The 15554-nt window shown below is 38.6% G+C and overlaps 1 protein-coding gene across 1 annotated transcript in view; it reads right to left on the bottom strand.

Moving 5' to 3' along the window:
- The window catches only part of GPC4 (glypican 4), a 112712-nt gene that overhangs the window by 29475 nt on the left and 67683 nt on the right, over window positions 1-15554 (bottom strand). The window contains exon 2 of the mRNA XM_081125580.1: window positions 13343-13501. Within this exon, the coding sequence (XP_080981706.1) occupies window positions 13343-13501 (159 nt within the window). The remainder of the gene's footprint in view (window positions 1-13342; window positions 13502-15554) is intronic.

The following is a 15554-nucleotide window of genomic DNA, read 5'->3' as shown; positions in this document are numbered from 1 at the left end:
AGCAATATGTTTGCTGATACATCTCCTAGGGCAGGAGGAAACTAAGGAGAAAATAAACAAATGGGACTGCATCAAAATAAAAAGCTTCTGCACAGCAAAAGAAACCATCAAGAAAACAAAAAGGGAAAACATATTTCCCACTGTATGGGAAAACATATTTGCCAATGACGCATCGGATAAAGGGTTAATATCCAAAATATATAAGGAACTCATACAACTTAACAAAAGAAGACAAACAATCCAATTAAAAAATGGGCAAAGGACCTAAATAGACACTTCTCCAAAGAGGACATACAGATGGCCAAGAGGCATATGAAAAAATGCTCAATGTTGCTAATCATCAGAGAGATGCAAATTAAAACCACAATGAGGTATCACTTCACACCTTTCAGAGTGGCTCCATCAACAAATCAACAAACTACAAGTGCTGGGGAGGGTGTGGAGAAAAGGGGACCCTAGTACACTGCTGGTGGGAATGCAGACTAGGGCAGCCACTATGGAAAGCAGTATGGAGTTTCCTCAAAAGATTAAAAATTGACCTGCCATTTGACCCAGTGACCCCTCTTCTAGGAATATATCCTAAGGAACCCAAAACAATATTCACAAAGAACTTATGCACCCCTATGCTCGTAGCAGCGCAATTCACAAAAGCGAAGATCTGAATACAGCCCAAGTGCCCATCAGTAGATGAGTGGATACAAAAGCTGTGGCACATTTACACCATGGAATACTATGCAGCTGTAAAGAGGAAGGATCTTTTATCCTTTGGCACAGCATGCAGGAAACTAGAAAGTATTATGGTAAGGAAACAAGCCTGTCAGAGAAAGACAAGTACCACATGATCTCACTTATACGTGGAATATAATAAACAAAATAAACTGTTGAACAAAGTGGATCCAGAGACATAGAAGCATGGAACAGACTGAGGGTTCTCAGAGGGAAGGGGGGGGGGGTGAGTGGGGAGAGATTAATCAAAGAACTTACAAGTTTATAATCATAACCCATGGACACAGACATTGGTATGGGAAAATCCTGGAGGTGGGATGGATGTGGTGTGGAGGGGATCAATTGGGATAAAAAGGGGACACCTGTAATATTCTCAACAATAAAGATAAAGAAAGTTAAGAAAAAGAAGAAAAAAGAAACTGCCTCCAAGTGAACATGGAGCAGAAAAGAAAATATGATGCCTCCATCAAAGCCAGGAGAACATTAGAGAGCTCATCAAAATGCAATAGTGAGAAAAAATCATGCTTTTTTCATGTTGGGTAGGCAAACTGGAGGCTCAAAACTTATTCCAAATAGTCTCATAAAACCTGGATTGAAAACACTGAAGCCTTTCCGAGGGAATGTGTGTGACTTTCCTCACTTTCAAGAGATTCCATACCTATGCCCCTGTCTCATCACCATGTGGTTTCATGAGACCTGGGGCTAAAATCATAGTCCTTTAGGTCCAGCTTTTCAAACTATGTGTGTTTGTTTGGCTTTTCTTTCTTCTACCACTTGCCTTTTATTTCCTGGGCTGTCTTCAGAGAGAGAAAGAGAAATAGATTTCCTCTGAAGATTAAAAAACGGGCAAATCAACTACCCCATCATCCCCATTACAAGTGTACAGCCTGGCATGTGACCAATGTTCTCTCCCTGGAAGAAGGCCAGAAAGTACAGAAGGAGCTAGGGGAACCATATGAAAAGCATTACTCAAATAGGGTACCTGGGAAGGCCTCTGATTCTCTCCAAAATCCCAACTGGTTCTCAAGTGTGGTGCCATGATGGGCATGCATCAACATCACAAACACAATAGTCGAAAATGAAAGTTCTTAGGCTTCAGCCTAAACCGACTGGGAATCAGAAACCCTGGGGGTTGGCCCCAGCCATCTGTGACTCTGCTGTACCCTGAAGTTTGAGAACCACTCAATGAGACTTCTCCCACTTTACTTCTCAGTAGCAATGACCACCAGCTCAGGGACTGTGCTGAATGTAAAGCATTGAGGTAAGAGTTCATGTTTTAATAAGTGTAAAATGTATTTTCAATGAATTGGGGTTTTAAATTTTTTTGATTACAATCTTGGGAGTGATTTCTTTATGTTTTGGGGGCAAATTTTCTCGTGTGGAAGTGTCTCTCAACTAAGTGTCAAATGCAAGTGGCACTTCACTGGAATTCAAAGTTGGGGAGTCTTAGGGTGAGAAGAGACCATAAAAGTCATCTGGTCTACTTTCCACCCCTTGCTTGAATCACCAGCATCCTTATTAAATGGGGCTGACTCATTGGGGACATAAAAGAAAGCACAGTGATGTGTGTTATTACATGCCCAGTGTGTTGCATAGATAGATAGCTCTCACATAATGGGAAAATAGAGTGTGGTGGTCACTGAGGTCAATGTGCAAGCCTTGTGTCAATCCAGTGTGATAAATACTTTACAATCCAAACACCAGATTCCAAGGGCAACCATAGGTACTTCCACATACAGTTGGTCCCTGACGTGTGATGGTTAAACTTGCAATTGACTTTATGGGCTGCGAAAGCAATACACATTCAGTAGAAACTGCACTTCGAATTTTGATCTTTTCCCATGATAGTGACATGAAGTACAATGCTCTCTGGTGATGCTGGGTAGCAGCAGCGAAATGATTTTACCCAACTTTAGGCTAATGTAAGTGTTCTGAGCACATCTGCGGTAGACTAGGCTTAGCAATGCTGTTTCAAAGGTGTACACAATACATTTTTGACTTACAAGATTTTCAACTTACAATGGATTTTTTGGGACATAAGTTACGCCCCTGTAAGTCAAGGAGCATCTGTATTAAATTTTTATATATTATATTATTATATTAAAAATGGTACACACCATTTAGTGTAGAAACGAGATGTTGAGAATTATTTGACTTGTGCTTTCATGCTCATTTAATAATAATTCTGAAGACTCACCTGCGTTTCTAATGAATGGCACATACAGCCATACTGACTTTGAGGGTGGGGCAGAGTGGCATGTCAAGCTTACTGTGAACTTAAAACTTCTATAAATGTCAGAGTTCAAAGTGCTCCAGGTCAAAGAAACACTGAGGCACTGAACATTTTATGGAAAAAATAAAGTATTCTTAGTGTTCCTCATTCAGGTCAAGAGCCTACGAAGTACAAGAGAAATGATCTAATTAAGAGGATTGATTTCAAATTGCCTTGCCCTCTGTGCAACACCACCATGGACTTTACCTTGTTTCCCATGACTCAAATTCTGTCTAGAAAGGGTATAAGTGTGTGTGTGTGTGTGTGTGTGTGAGAGAGAGAGAGAGAGAGAGGAGGGGGAGGGGGAGAGAAAGAGGAGAGAGGAGAGATTAGCTTATATTTTAAGAGATTAGCTTGATGCTATATACTTACTAAATTCTAATTCATTTAATCAATTCAGAAAATCGATTTACTTTCCTTCACATTTTTAAAGGCTCTTTAGTATAGCCATATAAATTACAAATACAAAAGATCATTTGAATGGACTACATATAGAAGTTCTGTAAAACTGACTGAACAAGTTAAAATCTGATCATTTGATCTCTCCACACGGCTAAGCAATGACTAAGTATGTACTGAGTGGCTATTAATGGCTCAAATCAAAGCACAGTTTTGCTGTGCATCTAAACCTTCCTCCCCATTCATACTGTAATGAAAATTTCTAGAAAGATAAATTTCTTCCATCCAATTCACCTTTACTATACTGCCACTCTCCACACATGGTTTTATGAGTACACCAGAAAATTTAAAGCACCTATAAAATCCTTAATCCTTCACTTCAAGGAGCAGGTTTTAAATATTCATCTACAGCACCTATGGACATCAACAGAACAAAAGGCAAAGGATCCAAGGGACTCAAACTCATTTCTCCTTAGACTTATCCTTACTGGCCTTGTTAAATGGGACTATTCTACCTGGGCTTTTTGCCTCAGAGACATTTTAAAGTTGGCAAACTTAACTTAAATTCTAAAATCCATACCAGTTAGGTACAATTATCAACCAAAGCATAATTTGCTATAAGGAAAATACAAACTTTTGCATCTGTTCCTTCTAACAAACAAGCAGCTCTCCAACGTTCTTGTATACTTCTTTCACATCATGATCCCCCATTTTTTCCTATGACATTTCCTTCTACAATGAGGACCTGAACACAAATTAGACATTCAGGTCACAGTCCACAGCCATCAATAGCAACTTCACTAATTGCTATAATGCTCATCTCCACTCTGTTCCCCATTATTCAGAATTCAGGATTAGAGTCAGATCTTAACCGCTGAAGAAAAACTGTATAGTCCTGAAACACCTAGCAATCATCCCTTCATAATCATTATGCCTGAAGCCAATTATAACACACATGGTGGCTAAGAGAGAACTCAGCCAGGAGCAGTGTAAACCAGAGTTCCACAACGATCAGAAGCTGAGTTAATTGGAAATTAGATCTCCCTTGCAGCAACTGCTTGTAGTCATGAAAAATGCTGCTCAGGGAGTCTGTTTTAAGTGACGCTATTGGTGTCTGAAAAGAGTCAGAAAGGAGATAGTTTACAAGCATTTGAAATATGGTGTATGTGATCAGGGTTTATTTTCCTTTCAATTTCAGTTTGGAGGCTTAAGAATTTATGTTCTAAGGATCAAGCAACCGCTACTCCTAGGGCTCATGAACGAGCACTTAATGTAGAGATGGAAATAAACACTGTAACATGCTACATATCTAAAGCAGCAACGACACAGTGGGAAAAGCATGGGATTTCTCATTTATGAGCTATACGATCTTGATTGGACAAAAGATTTCACCTCTCTGACTCTCTGATGCCTGATCCATAAAATGGAGCTATTACTAACTAACCTTATATGGATAGTGCCTGGCATACAATAGATGCTCAATAAATGGACAGTATTCATAATATGTGAGGTATATTGTCACCTTCAGAGTTTCTTTATATCTACAATCACTTAAGAAATCTTTGAAGGCTGGTTTTTAATCTTTCCTGGCAGAGTCAAATATTATCCATCTGGGGGGAACATAAATTAAGCCAAAGCTGCTGGAGATCAGTTAAGAAGACCCAGGGCCTTATAAAATTGGGAGCAATTTAGCTAAAGGAAATGCTTAATGGCTCTTGCTTCCAATGCTATGAAATGTCCCAGACATCTATGAGGGTGGGAGTGACTATTGAGTGAAAAATATGGAATGGAGAAATGTAAAATCTCTTCTCTGGGTTGACATTATATTAAAAGAGACGATATTAAACACATCTCACACACACACACACACACACACACACACACACAGATATGAATGAATGATCAGGGCAAAGGATTAGGCAAAAAAAATAAGGAAAGGAAAATTAATAATTTAACAGCAGGCCAATCCCCAATCCTCTCCACATAGTTCATTTGCATACCTGCCTTCTTTGCCCAAAGTCAGCCCAGTACAAGGGTTGAGCTAGGGGATTGTAAGTATTTTCCAGTTCTAAAAGGTGATTATTCTTAATGTCAACAGTACCAATTTAACATGAGAAAAACTAAAGTGAGAAGGCAAAACTTTTCCATATAAAAGTTGTTTAAATATCCTGTCTTTTAAAAAAAAGAACATCATGTACTTCTGAAACTTCTATCCCCAGCCACTTGTCTTGCATCAAATAAACAACCAAAATTCTTGAAGCAGGTCAAAAGGCCCTCAGTTCTGCTATTAAATGCCATCAGTTACTCCTTTATAAACAATCGACTGGCCATTGATTAATGAGCTAGAATGCATTCTAGAATTAACCCATGACCTTAAGAGATTGGAAGTTCTTTCTATTCAATTCTTTTGCTTGGTGCTATAAATTACCGCCTTGTATTTATATTATTAGGAAGCCGTTTTTACATATAAAGATTAATTTCCTCTTTACTTACTGTAAAGGCTGTATTTCACAGCCCTGGTGTGGCGTACAAACATTACGTTACCACATCAACAAAATTCCTGAGAAAAGCAGCCTCCTTGTAAATGCTACAAATCATACTTTTCACACTGTTAAGAAAACTCAAAGAGTTATGCCCATCCATTCTTTCACCCAAGATCAAGTACTTAATGAAGAACAGCTAACATAAACATCTACAAATGTCTTGCTTTTCTGGTGAAGTCTGTATATGTTTTTAACACGCACTTTCCTTTATTTGGGCATAATCTCAATCCTCAAAAGTGCCTGCTAGGGCAGGGAGTAGGGAGTACTAAAGGAACACGTAGTTGACTACTGTTCATCAACTGATAGCACATCAATAGGACTTTCCCAGGATGAGAAGACAGTTGCCAGCTGCAGTGCTTATTAGGGGCTGTTAACATATCAGAAGGCACTAGGGGATCCTGCCAAAGTAGGAACAGCCCTTACTTCCCAAAGTTAATTTTTTTAGTTAACGCACTTTTCATGTTAAAGCTTCTAGTGAGTAAATACAATGTCTATCTCCCATGGCTCCAGTCTCCTGCTAACTTGAACAGGGACACAGGCTTAGTACCATAAGGTCCCTTCCACTGGACCCCATTCCATTTCCAAGAAGGGCACTACTTCCTGCACCAGCAAACCAACTCACTTTAGCACACCCATATCCTCTCACATTCAGAAATGCCCAGAGAAGGCTGGGGGCATGCATAAGTAAGCTAGGAGGCTGAAGCAACCAAAGCAAGTGTTCCGCACACTAACCTGTACGTGGATCTATTATATGGCCTGAAACACAAACCTCATAATACACAGTCTATCTCCTCATGATCTAATATTAAGAGAAAATCAGGCCTGGCCGGGCGTGGCTCAGCAGTTGAGCGCCAACCTAGGATCCAGGCGATCAGGGTTCGATTCCCGGTCAGGGCACATGCCCGGTTGTGGGCTTGATCAATGACTCTCTCATCATTGATGTTTCTGCCTCTCTCCCTCTCCTTTCCTCTCTCTGAAATCAATAAAGATATATAAAATAAAAAAGAGAGAGAGAGAGAAAATCAGGACACAAAATAGCATAATGTTATGATGCCAATTTGCATGTATGTATATGTATCACCTACCTGCGCAAAAAACTGTTGTAAATACAGTGGTGACCGGTTCAGTGTTAGGGACCAGGGGTAATTTGTTTTCAATATATTTTTCAATTTTGTTCACCCTAATTTTTGAGTAATATTTTGTAGTAAAAAAAATATATACCTTGCTTTCAAAAGTAACTTTATTTCTCTTTATTCTATTCATTCAACTTAATTGCTGGAGGCTTCAGTGCATTTTCAATACTTTTTCCAAATTGTCTACAATGAACATTCTGATACTTAAAGGAAAAATTTCAAACTTTTTTTTAAACCAAAGCAGTTTTTACATTTTATTTTAAAAATACAATTTTTCCTATTAAGTATTCCTTTCAAATTGTAGCAATTTGAAAAATATGGAAAGGTATGAAAAAAATATAAATTACCCCAAATCCCACTATTAAAAGAGAGCAACAATGGTTCACCAAAATTTCTTCCTTTTTCCTATGAATGTATGTACTGCTTTTATCTACTTTGTTGGTTCTGTATGTCACATGTTTGAGATCAGTGTATGTATTGTATGTCACATGGTTGAGATCGTACTGTACTGATACCCTTTACTCATATGACACTGCATGTTTAGCATTTCCCGTGTGATTAAAAATTCTTCAAAAACATTTTTAACAACTGTACACTATGACACCATCGGGACAGATAATAATGTAATCATCATAAGACGTACAGGCTGATTTCCTATTTTCCTTATTATAAACACTGCTGTTTTGATAAACAACCTTGTACATAAATCTGTACGGAGACCTTTCTTTTCTTGAGATAAATACCTAGAAGTAGAATTACTAAATCAAAGGTTATGAACATACTCAAATCTTCTGGCATGTTGTCGAAGTGACTTCCAGAAAAGGTGGGCGCATGTATCACTCTCCCTGTTTGAGTAATATTTATTATAAGAGTTTCAATTGCTCTGCTAATTCTTTCAAGAGAGAAGTGATGGGGATGGGCTTGGGAATCTCTCCGTCAATCAGCTGGAGCCAGTGCGAGATCAAATAAGCCCTTTTCTTTGCTTGGACAGATAGACACATGGAAAGAGGGTGGGCAGAGATGAACAACAGTTTCAGCTCCCAGGCTCAAAGTGCAATGAACCAACAAAGTAGATAAAAGCAGTTCGGCCGAAGCTCTTCTATTTATTTACTTGCTTCCACACAGATCAGCTCCTTCTTGCTGATGCCATGTCTTTTTAAGAAGTCACAGCTAATAGCACTGGCCCAAAGTGAAAGTGCTCAGGGCTCCCTGGAAGCTGCACAAGCATTTTCCATCCAATGAAATAGCCAATACTAGAGCCACAATTGGTCACACTTCAGATAACAACTCAAAAGGCAGAAAACCTTTGTCAATACAGAGATGTGTGTGTTTCGTCTGAGCTCTTGATTTGATTACAGTAAGCTGGCATTGGCTCATTTTCATCAAGTTTCACAGAGAGATTATAAAAAGAATTAGCAAAAATACCCAGCAGTTTAGTCGTCTTCACATGGAAGGAAAAGAAAATAGAATTGTAAAGGAAAGAGTAGCAGTGCTTTCCAACTAAATCAAAGAACATTAGCATGATCTGGAAAGAACACTGCCTTTGGTGGAAGGCCAGAAGGCCTCATGTCTTTTTCTGTACTTTCTTAGCTACTCATCCTGTGAAATGTTGCCTGCTGCACTGTAGCAGAGGTTTCAAGAAAAGCAACAAATTTTAAAAGGATGTCTTAATGAGTGAAATCTGAGGTGCGGATTAAAAACCAATCCTTTGTGTGTGCTATACGTTTCTATGACACGTTTATTTTATGACTTTTTTTCAACGTGAAAATCTCCCAGGAGGTCTTAGTCAGTCAGTATGGCTGTGCAAAGGACAATGATAAAACCATGTTTCTACAAAATAGTTAAGATCAGGGGTCAGAAAAATTCCACACATTTTAGCCTAGCAAATGGCCATAAAACTTAGTTGGATACATTTGTCTTTGAAGGTGAGTGGCCGATTCACTCCCAGTGATGTCATTACTTTCATGGGCATGTGAATTCTAATGCCTTCAACTCACTGAGTGAGCCTCCATGCTGGTTTTCCTACTGGACTAATGAAGTAATGGCCATTAAGAACTACGGAAAAATTTTAGTCAGTGATTAAAACACAGATTTGGCTAAATCTGAAGAGAGCTTCATGTCCCGCCTTTGTGAAATGAGAGAAAACAAGAGGGCTTTAAGGAAAGGGTGGCCACTGTGATTTATACTTGGCCCATGCAGATAGATGGAACACAATTATTTCTTTTATGTGCATTGTAAGCTAATTCAGAAAAATTCTACTATTATGCAAGTTAACAAGCTTCAGGCTCATGGGAGGGTTTTCAAAGGCCTGGTGAAAGTAGTGGAGAGTTCAGAAATGATAGGAGGAAAATAGAGGCTACCGTGCAGACGGCTAATTAACATCTTGTAAGACCTTTCATTAAAGCAGCTGGTGTAGTCACATGTTCAGAAGATTCACAGAATTTTTAGAATTGAAAGGGTCTTTAGAGAGCATCTAGCTCAACCCCCTCATTTTATGGATGGGAAAACTGAGACCAATTAATTGCCTCAGGTCACTGTGGGTTCGCAGGAGAACCAGGCTGACAATTCAGTGTTTTCTGCCTCCAGTTCAAAGTGGCAACATTTGCTTCTAAAATCACAAAGTTTTTCCAGTGGACTAGCATCAGACAACATCTCTATTTCCTTAAGATGTTTTTTTAAGATGTGAAATATCTAGCAAACAATTTGATCGGGGAGTTGTTAAGCAATAATGTATCTTTGTAGTTGTTATATAACTATGCTTCCTTTAAAAACAAGTCTCACAAAATGTGACATTTTTGGGGTGGGTGTTTACATTGTGGTCCCAAAAAACGAATTATGCCCCCACTTTTATTATTTCTATTCCCTTTGCCAAGCAATTCTTTCAAAGGCCCCTGAACTGAGTATTGATTAGCATATTCATGAGACAATTGATTCAGCTATGTTAATTAGTAGTTCTACCTCAAAAAAATTAAAAATACATCCCAGAACTGGCCAAGAGGGGGAGCAGCTAGCTCTGTCACTAGCATTTTCAGGCTCTATGTCTCTAGCCTAGGATGGTAGATTTCTGGTATTAAACATCTAAGTTAAAGTGTAGATGGAGAAGATGACTGCGTAGGAAAAAGGTGAGTCCTTAAACTCAGAGGTACAAGTTTAAAATTGGGAAACCTGAGAATTTTGTTGCTACCTAAAGAAGTGTTCTCTACTTCACTCAGGTCTGAAAATGCATGTGCAGGGGCATGTGCGCATGGGCACCCACACCCAGTTTACAACTTAAAAACTAATAATTATAGTCTCTTTAGGTGTGCAAACAACAGAAAATTAAACCTGCAGAACAACAACAACAACAAAATACCTTAGAGATAAGGGATACAAGGTATCTGGCTCCAAAATGCCAGAGCTGACTGAAGCTCATGGAGGCAGAATTATGAAAAACTGGAAATATGGGATAATTTCTGGTTAAAGAAGGTTAATCCCCTAAAAGTCTTATTTTATGAAAGAGTTTTATAAAAATTAATTCTTCCTGCCTTAGGGAAAAGTGGTATCTCATAAAGATGACTAAAATTTTGATGACAGAGGAAGCTGCCTGGGCTCAGGGTCAACACTTTGGATTTATACTGCAATCTTGGAGATGGCAGAATATGCCCCTTGGAAGTTGCTTGACCTTACAGGTTTCCACGTGTCCCCTTCGCTATTCCATCATTACTTGTCTTCAGGCTTCTCTGTGGTGCCTCTCTGCCCCCACCTTGGTTCTCCAGCTGCCATCTGGTTACTCTGCCCTACTTCCTCTTTTCATTCACAGCAGTAACCCAGAGTTTTGCTTTTTTAATGGCTTGGTCAATTCTTTAACCAAAGCACCCTACCCTTGAATTTCTGAGAGTCAACATCCCCTATACAATTTTATTCAACATCTTCTTTAGGCCTTGAGAATTAAAAGTCAATCAATCAATCAATGCAGAACTCACTTGAGGATTATGGTTTGCTGGATACCAGTCAACTGAGGTTTTACCACAAAAGTATTTGTCTTAGAAAACCTAATATGGAAGAATTATACAGCATATCCCAGCTCTGTTCTGATCTCCAGAACAAACACATTTCAGCAACTACTTCAAAAAATTAATCTATGCTTACTATCTTTATTGTCTATGTCATGTTTTAAATTAAAAGTCTGAAGAAACAAACTGGCATTTCATAATCATTTTTGTGACCAGTTTTGAAACTGATAATCAGTGTTAATACATATATTGAATGTGAAGCCTGAAAGGAAAAGGCAAGAGAAACAGTTTTCTGTCCTTTTTTCAAAAACATATGTTAACACTTACTGTATGGCTTTTTAAAACTACACATTGGAATCATACAAGTAATGCTATAAAACCATGGGGAGCAAAAAGGGGAAAGAAAGCTAAACCAGCAGGCTCACGGACAAGAGAGGTCACTGTCTGTGGGCTGCATACTAGCAGATATGTCTAATAAGAAATGGGGTGACTCGGAGGAGGCGGCTTTGGAACCTGGAAATAGCTTTATCTGTATCCCATCATGCTACCAACAGGCTGGCCATTTCTAAAGAGCAGGATTTTTTTTTTTTCCTTCTAAATTCCATCTTAATTTCTAATTTCCTTCTTAATTCCCCAAGTAGTCATTTTTAAGTATCAGCATCTCCAGTTTTCAAAGATGACCATCGGATTACCTTTCTAAGTTTTCCCCTCAAAGTAAAGGAAAATGCTTTGATCACTGTCTTGAGTGAGAAATGTCACAGTTAAGAGAATACCACTCTTTTCAATAATAATACTAATTATTTAGTGACCAAGAGAGAAAGATGATGTCTTCTGCCAATAACACCAATCTTCTTGTGGTGCTAACATATTGTTAAATATACTTTATGGTCATGTGTGTTGGGAGGTATGGGAAAATCATCTCCATCCATCCCGGGAAAGGAAAAGATAAAATTAAGACTAAACATAACTTTGCATACAATCTGCATACAAAGTATTAGAAAAAATGGGTACAATATATGGTATGTTAGGTAGAAAAAATTAGTTCAACTACGATTATTTGCAACTACATTACAAATAAAATATGCTTTCATGGTCTAGCCCGGGAACCCAACTAACACTTATTAAACTGGCTATAAGTTTCAAATAACAAATCTCAAAGCCAATATTTGAAATACAACCTGTTCTTTAGCCGAGGACTGCCTTCTATATCAAATCTAATTTAGTCCAGGTTCTCACCATGGTAACGAGCCCTTTGCAGAAATACTCAAAGACATTTCACATCTCAAAAATTTGCCTTGTACTTCTTCACCACGTATAATGTCAAGAAAAGCATGCTTCAAAGGTACTATGTAATTAGAATGGCCTTTAAAACGAGCACAAAGAAAATCATTCCTATTAAAATTAAATCGACTTCATAACAATCTTCACATTGAGTGAACAGCACCAAAGAAAAGGATCCTGATGTGTTTTTGGACTCCATACTCTCATTTTTAAAATCTTTTATCTGTAACATTGCTTCAGATATGATTATGATTGAAGTGCTACTCAGTTGGCTCATATTGACTATTTCTTTACTATTAAATAAAGTGTGCATATGAGAATCCATGTTTGGCACAGAGAACTGAAATGGGTTTGGTCGTCGCTTTACATGGAGAGACCAAGCCAGAGCATCGCTAAAATGAGGCCCGGGAAGGAGGCCAGCTTAATGAAGACTATAGTATACTAGCTACCTCTGGGTTGCTGCTGCATGGAAACTCAAGAACTCAGTTTTGATCCTGCCTGTGTTCTACAGAGCTTCTAGGAATTCTAGTTGTCTTTGGGGAATCCATTTTGAAATTTAATTTGAAGTCCAGCATCTGTAGAATCTCTACATTTCATATGCCTGCTTTTTATTAGGAAGACTTTTTTTAAGTGATGTGCGTCAACAACACTATTCTATGTTCACCAAAGAAAAGAAATAAAAGCATTTAAATTAAACTACTTTAATCTATTTTTTGGCTCCTTGTGACCGTATTTCCATAATGCCTACCATACAGATTTTACTGCATCCAGAAGGATTCAAGCAATAAAGCTGAAGGGCTAACTTGCCCCTAGGATCCAACAAGAAGGAACATCTTGGGAGAAAACTTGAACGCTGAGAGAACAGAGGAACTCTGAAAAAGTAATTGTACAAACTTAACTATCAACTTTTAAATGTGACTTGAATAAAAGGTGTAAAACAAATTCAGGAACAAAGCAAATGTGGATGCTTACTTGGACCAAAGTTCCAATACATACCATCAAACTTCTTGTAACGGGAAGCAAAGACGGCTTGCAAATGATTGCACTGTTCGGTGACCACACTTTTGAACTCATCTTTACTTTGCAGGCTGTACTTCTCCTCCATCTCTTGAGAGCAGCAGGTATAACCCTGGGGACAGATCTTCAAATGATCACCTGAAAGATAAAATATAGGACACTCAATTTCCATCATCATTCATCAAGTTCAAGAGGGAAGAATTTGATTTAGGTGCACAAACTCTGCTTCATTTCCGTCAGTGAGGTTCTAGCAAAGGCTTAGGCATCTTATGTATGGAAACTTTCATTAAACCGAAAACATGTATTTCCCTGCTTGGAAAAATAAAATAATAAAGCCACCCCCAAAAGACAAAAGAACTATCCAACCAGGATATCTGCTATATAACAGGAAAACCAGTGTGGCCAGTAAACAGAATATCATTCAATATCAACCCAAGTCTCTTTTCTAATTCTTTAAGACTCTATGCAAGTCACACAAATGAAACATAGGTTTTTTTTTTAGCTTTGAGAGTTTACACTCCAAGAAAGGGTACCCTTAATGAAGAATGATTTATAAAATGTAACAACCAAAAACTGAAGAAATATTATAAGCAATAGTTAGACTGGGAGGAAGCAATGGGGTAAGTGCATTTCAAGGAGTTGTCAGCCAATTTGAGTCTATGGTAAGTCAAGGAGTGATATTAAATGGTCCTTCATTTTAAGATTTTCTCATCCAGCATCTTCTGGGTAGATGTTAGACACTGTATTGACCTTAGGAATCTGTGCGGTGTAGCCACTCATTCCAATATAGACTAATGGTTTCCAATAAACGTAATCTTTATGTAGTGAAGGAATCCTAATCATCAAGAGAAATGTCAAAGACATCTCACTCCACAGCAGCTCATCCCACAAGGAGTCTCCCCTTCCCCCAATCCAAATGATTTTTGCTTTTGATTTAGCCATGATGGTTTGGAGGGTTGTTTTTTGTAAAAAAAAAAAAATAATAGTAATAATAGATCCCAAAGTTCACCTATACCTTACTCCTAACACAGGACAAAAATTGTGCTTTCAAGAGGCCATATTTCTCCTTCATAATGACCAAGAGATGCAGAGCCACTCAAAAATAAATCCCACTAGGTACTCTAGTCACTCCAATAATAACTGGTGTGGTATAGGCACCCTAGTATAATTTTGTACAGATGTTTACAAGGATTCACTTTCACTGTTCCTTTTGCTGTTGCTATCCATGTTCCATGTAAGACAAATGAGTTCTGAAAGGAATCAAGATTTCAAGAACTCAGGAATGAGTATATGGGAGACATCTGAGCCTGTCAATGGTAATTGTGTACAATAAATAAAGGAACGGAGAATCAAGAGCAAAGCTTTCTAACAACATCAATAATCATGGGAATTGAACTAGGCCATGAGCTGGCCTTTCCTGCTTTTTGGCTGTGTGTGCTTAGAGGATAGAAGTCTTCACCTAAGATAGATACCAAAGTGGCAGGATAGGGGGCTACTTCAGATAAAATTGAGTTGGCAACTTATTTGACTAATACTAGGACTGTCATCTGCACATATGCAAATAATGATATATATACTCCCGATCATTCTTCCTTCCTGGCAATTAAAAAGTGGGGAGTGCCAGATAAAACAGGGTATGCAGCATTAAAAGACTATTTAAGGAAGGGGGAAAGGGAAACAATCTTCAAATAACTCCTTCATGCAGAACTTCTCAAAGTCATTTTGGCATTTTTGAAACCCTAGGTCAATAGATAATTCAAACAAAAAAAGGAGGGGGAAGGTTGTGTAGAAGAGCTTAGGAGCTGTGAAGTTTCAAAGTATCTTTTTTTTTTTTTAAAATATATGTTTATTGATTTCAGAGAGGAAAGGAAAGGGAGAAAGAGAGAGAGATAGAAACATCAATGATGAGAGAGTTGTCATTGATTGGCTGCCTCCTGCATGCCCCCTACTGGTGATTGAGCCCGCAACCCGGGCCTGTGCCCTGACAGGGAATCAAACCGGGATCTCCTGGATCCTAGGTCCATGCTCAACCGCTGAGCCACGCCCAGCTGGGCTCAGAATATCTTAGATCTCATTAGTGAAAGAAGAAGGGCTGCCCTGGCTAGAGTGGCTCAGTTGGTTGGAGTGTCGTCCCATGCACCAAAAGGTGGCACGTTTGATTCCCGGTCAGGGCACATACCCAGGTTGCGGG

The sequence above is a fragment of the Miniopterus schreibersii genome (assembly GCF_964146895.1).
Source record: "Miniopterus schreibersii genome assembly, chromosome: X".
Lineage (NCBI taxonomy): Eukaryota > Metazoa > Chordata > Mammalia > Chiroptera > Miniopteridae > Miniopterus > Miniopterus schreibersii.
Note: the sequence above shows the minus strand (reverse complement) of the source record. Positions and strands in the feature narration are given on the sequence as shown.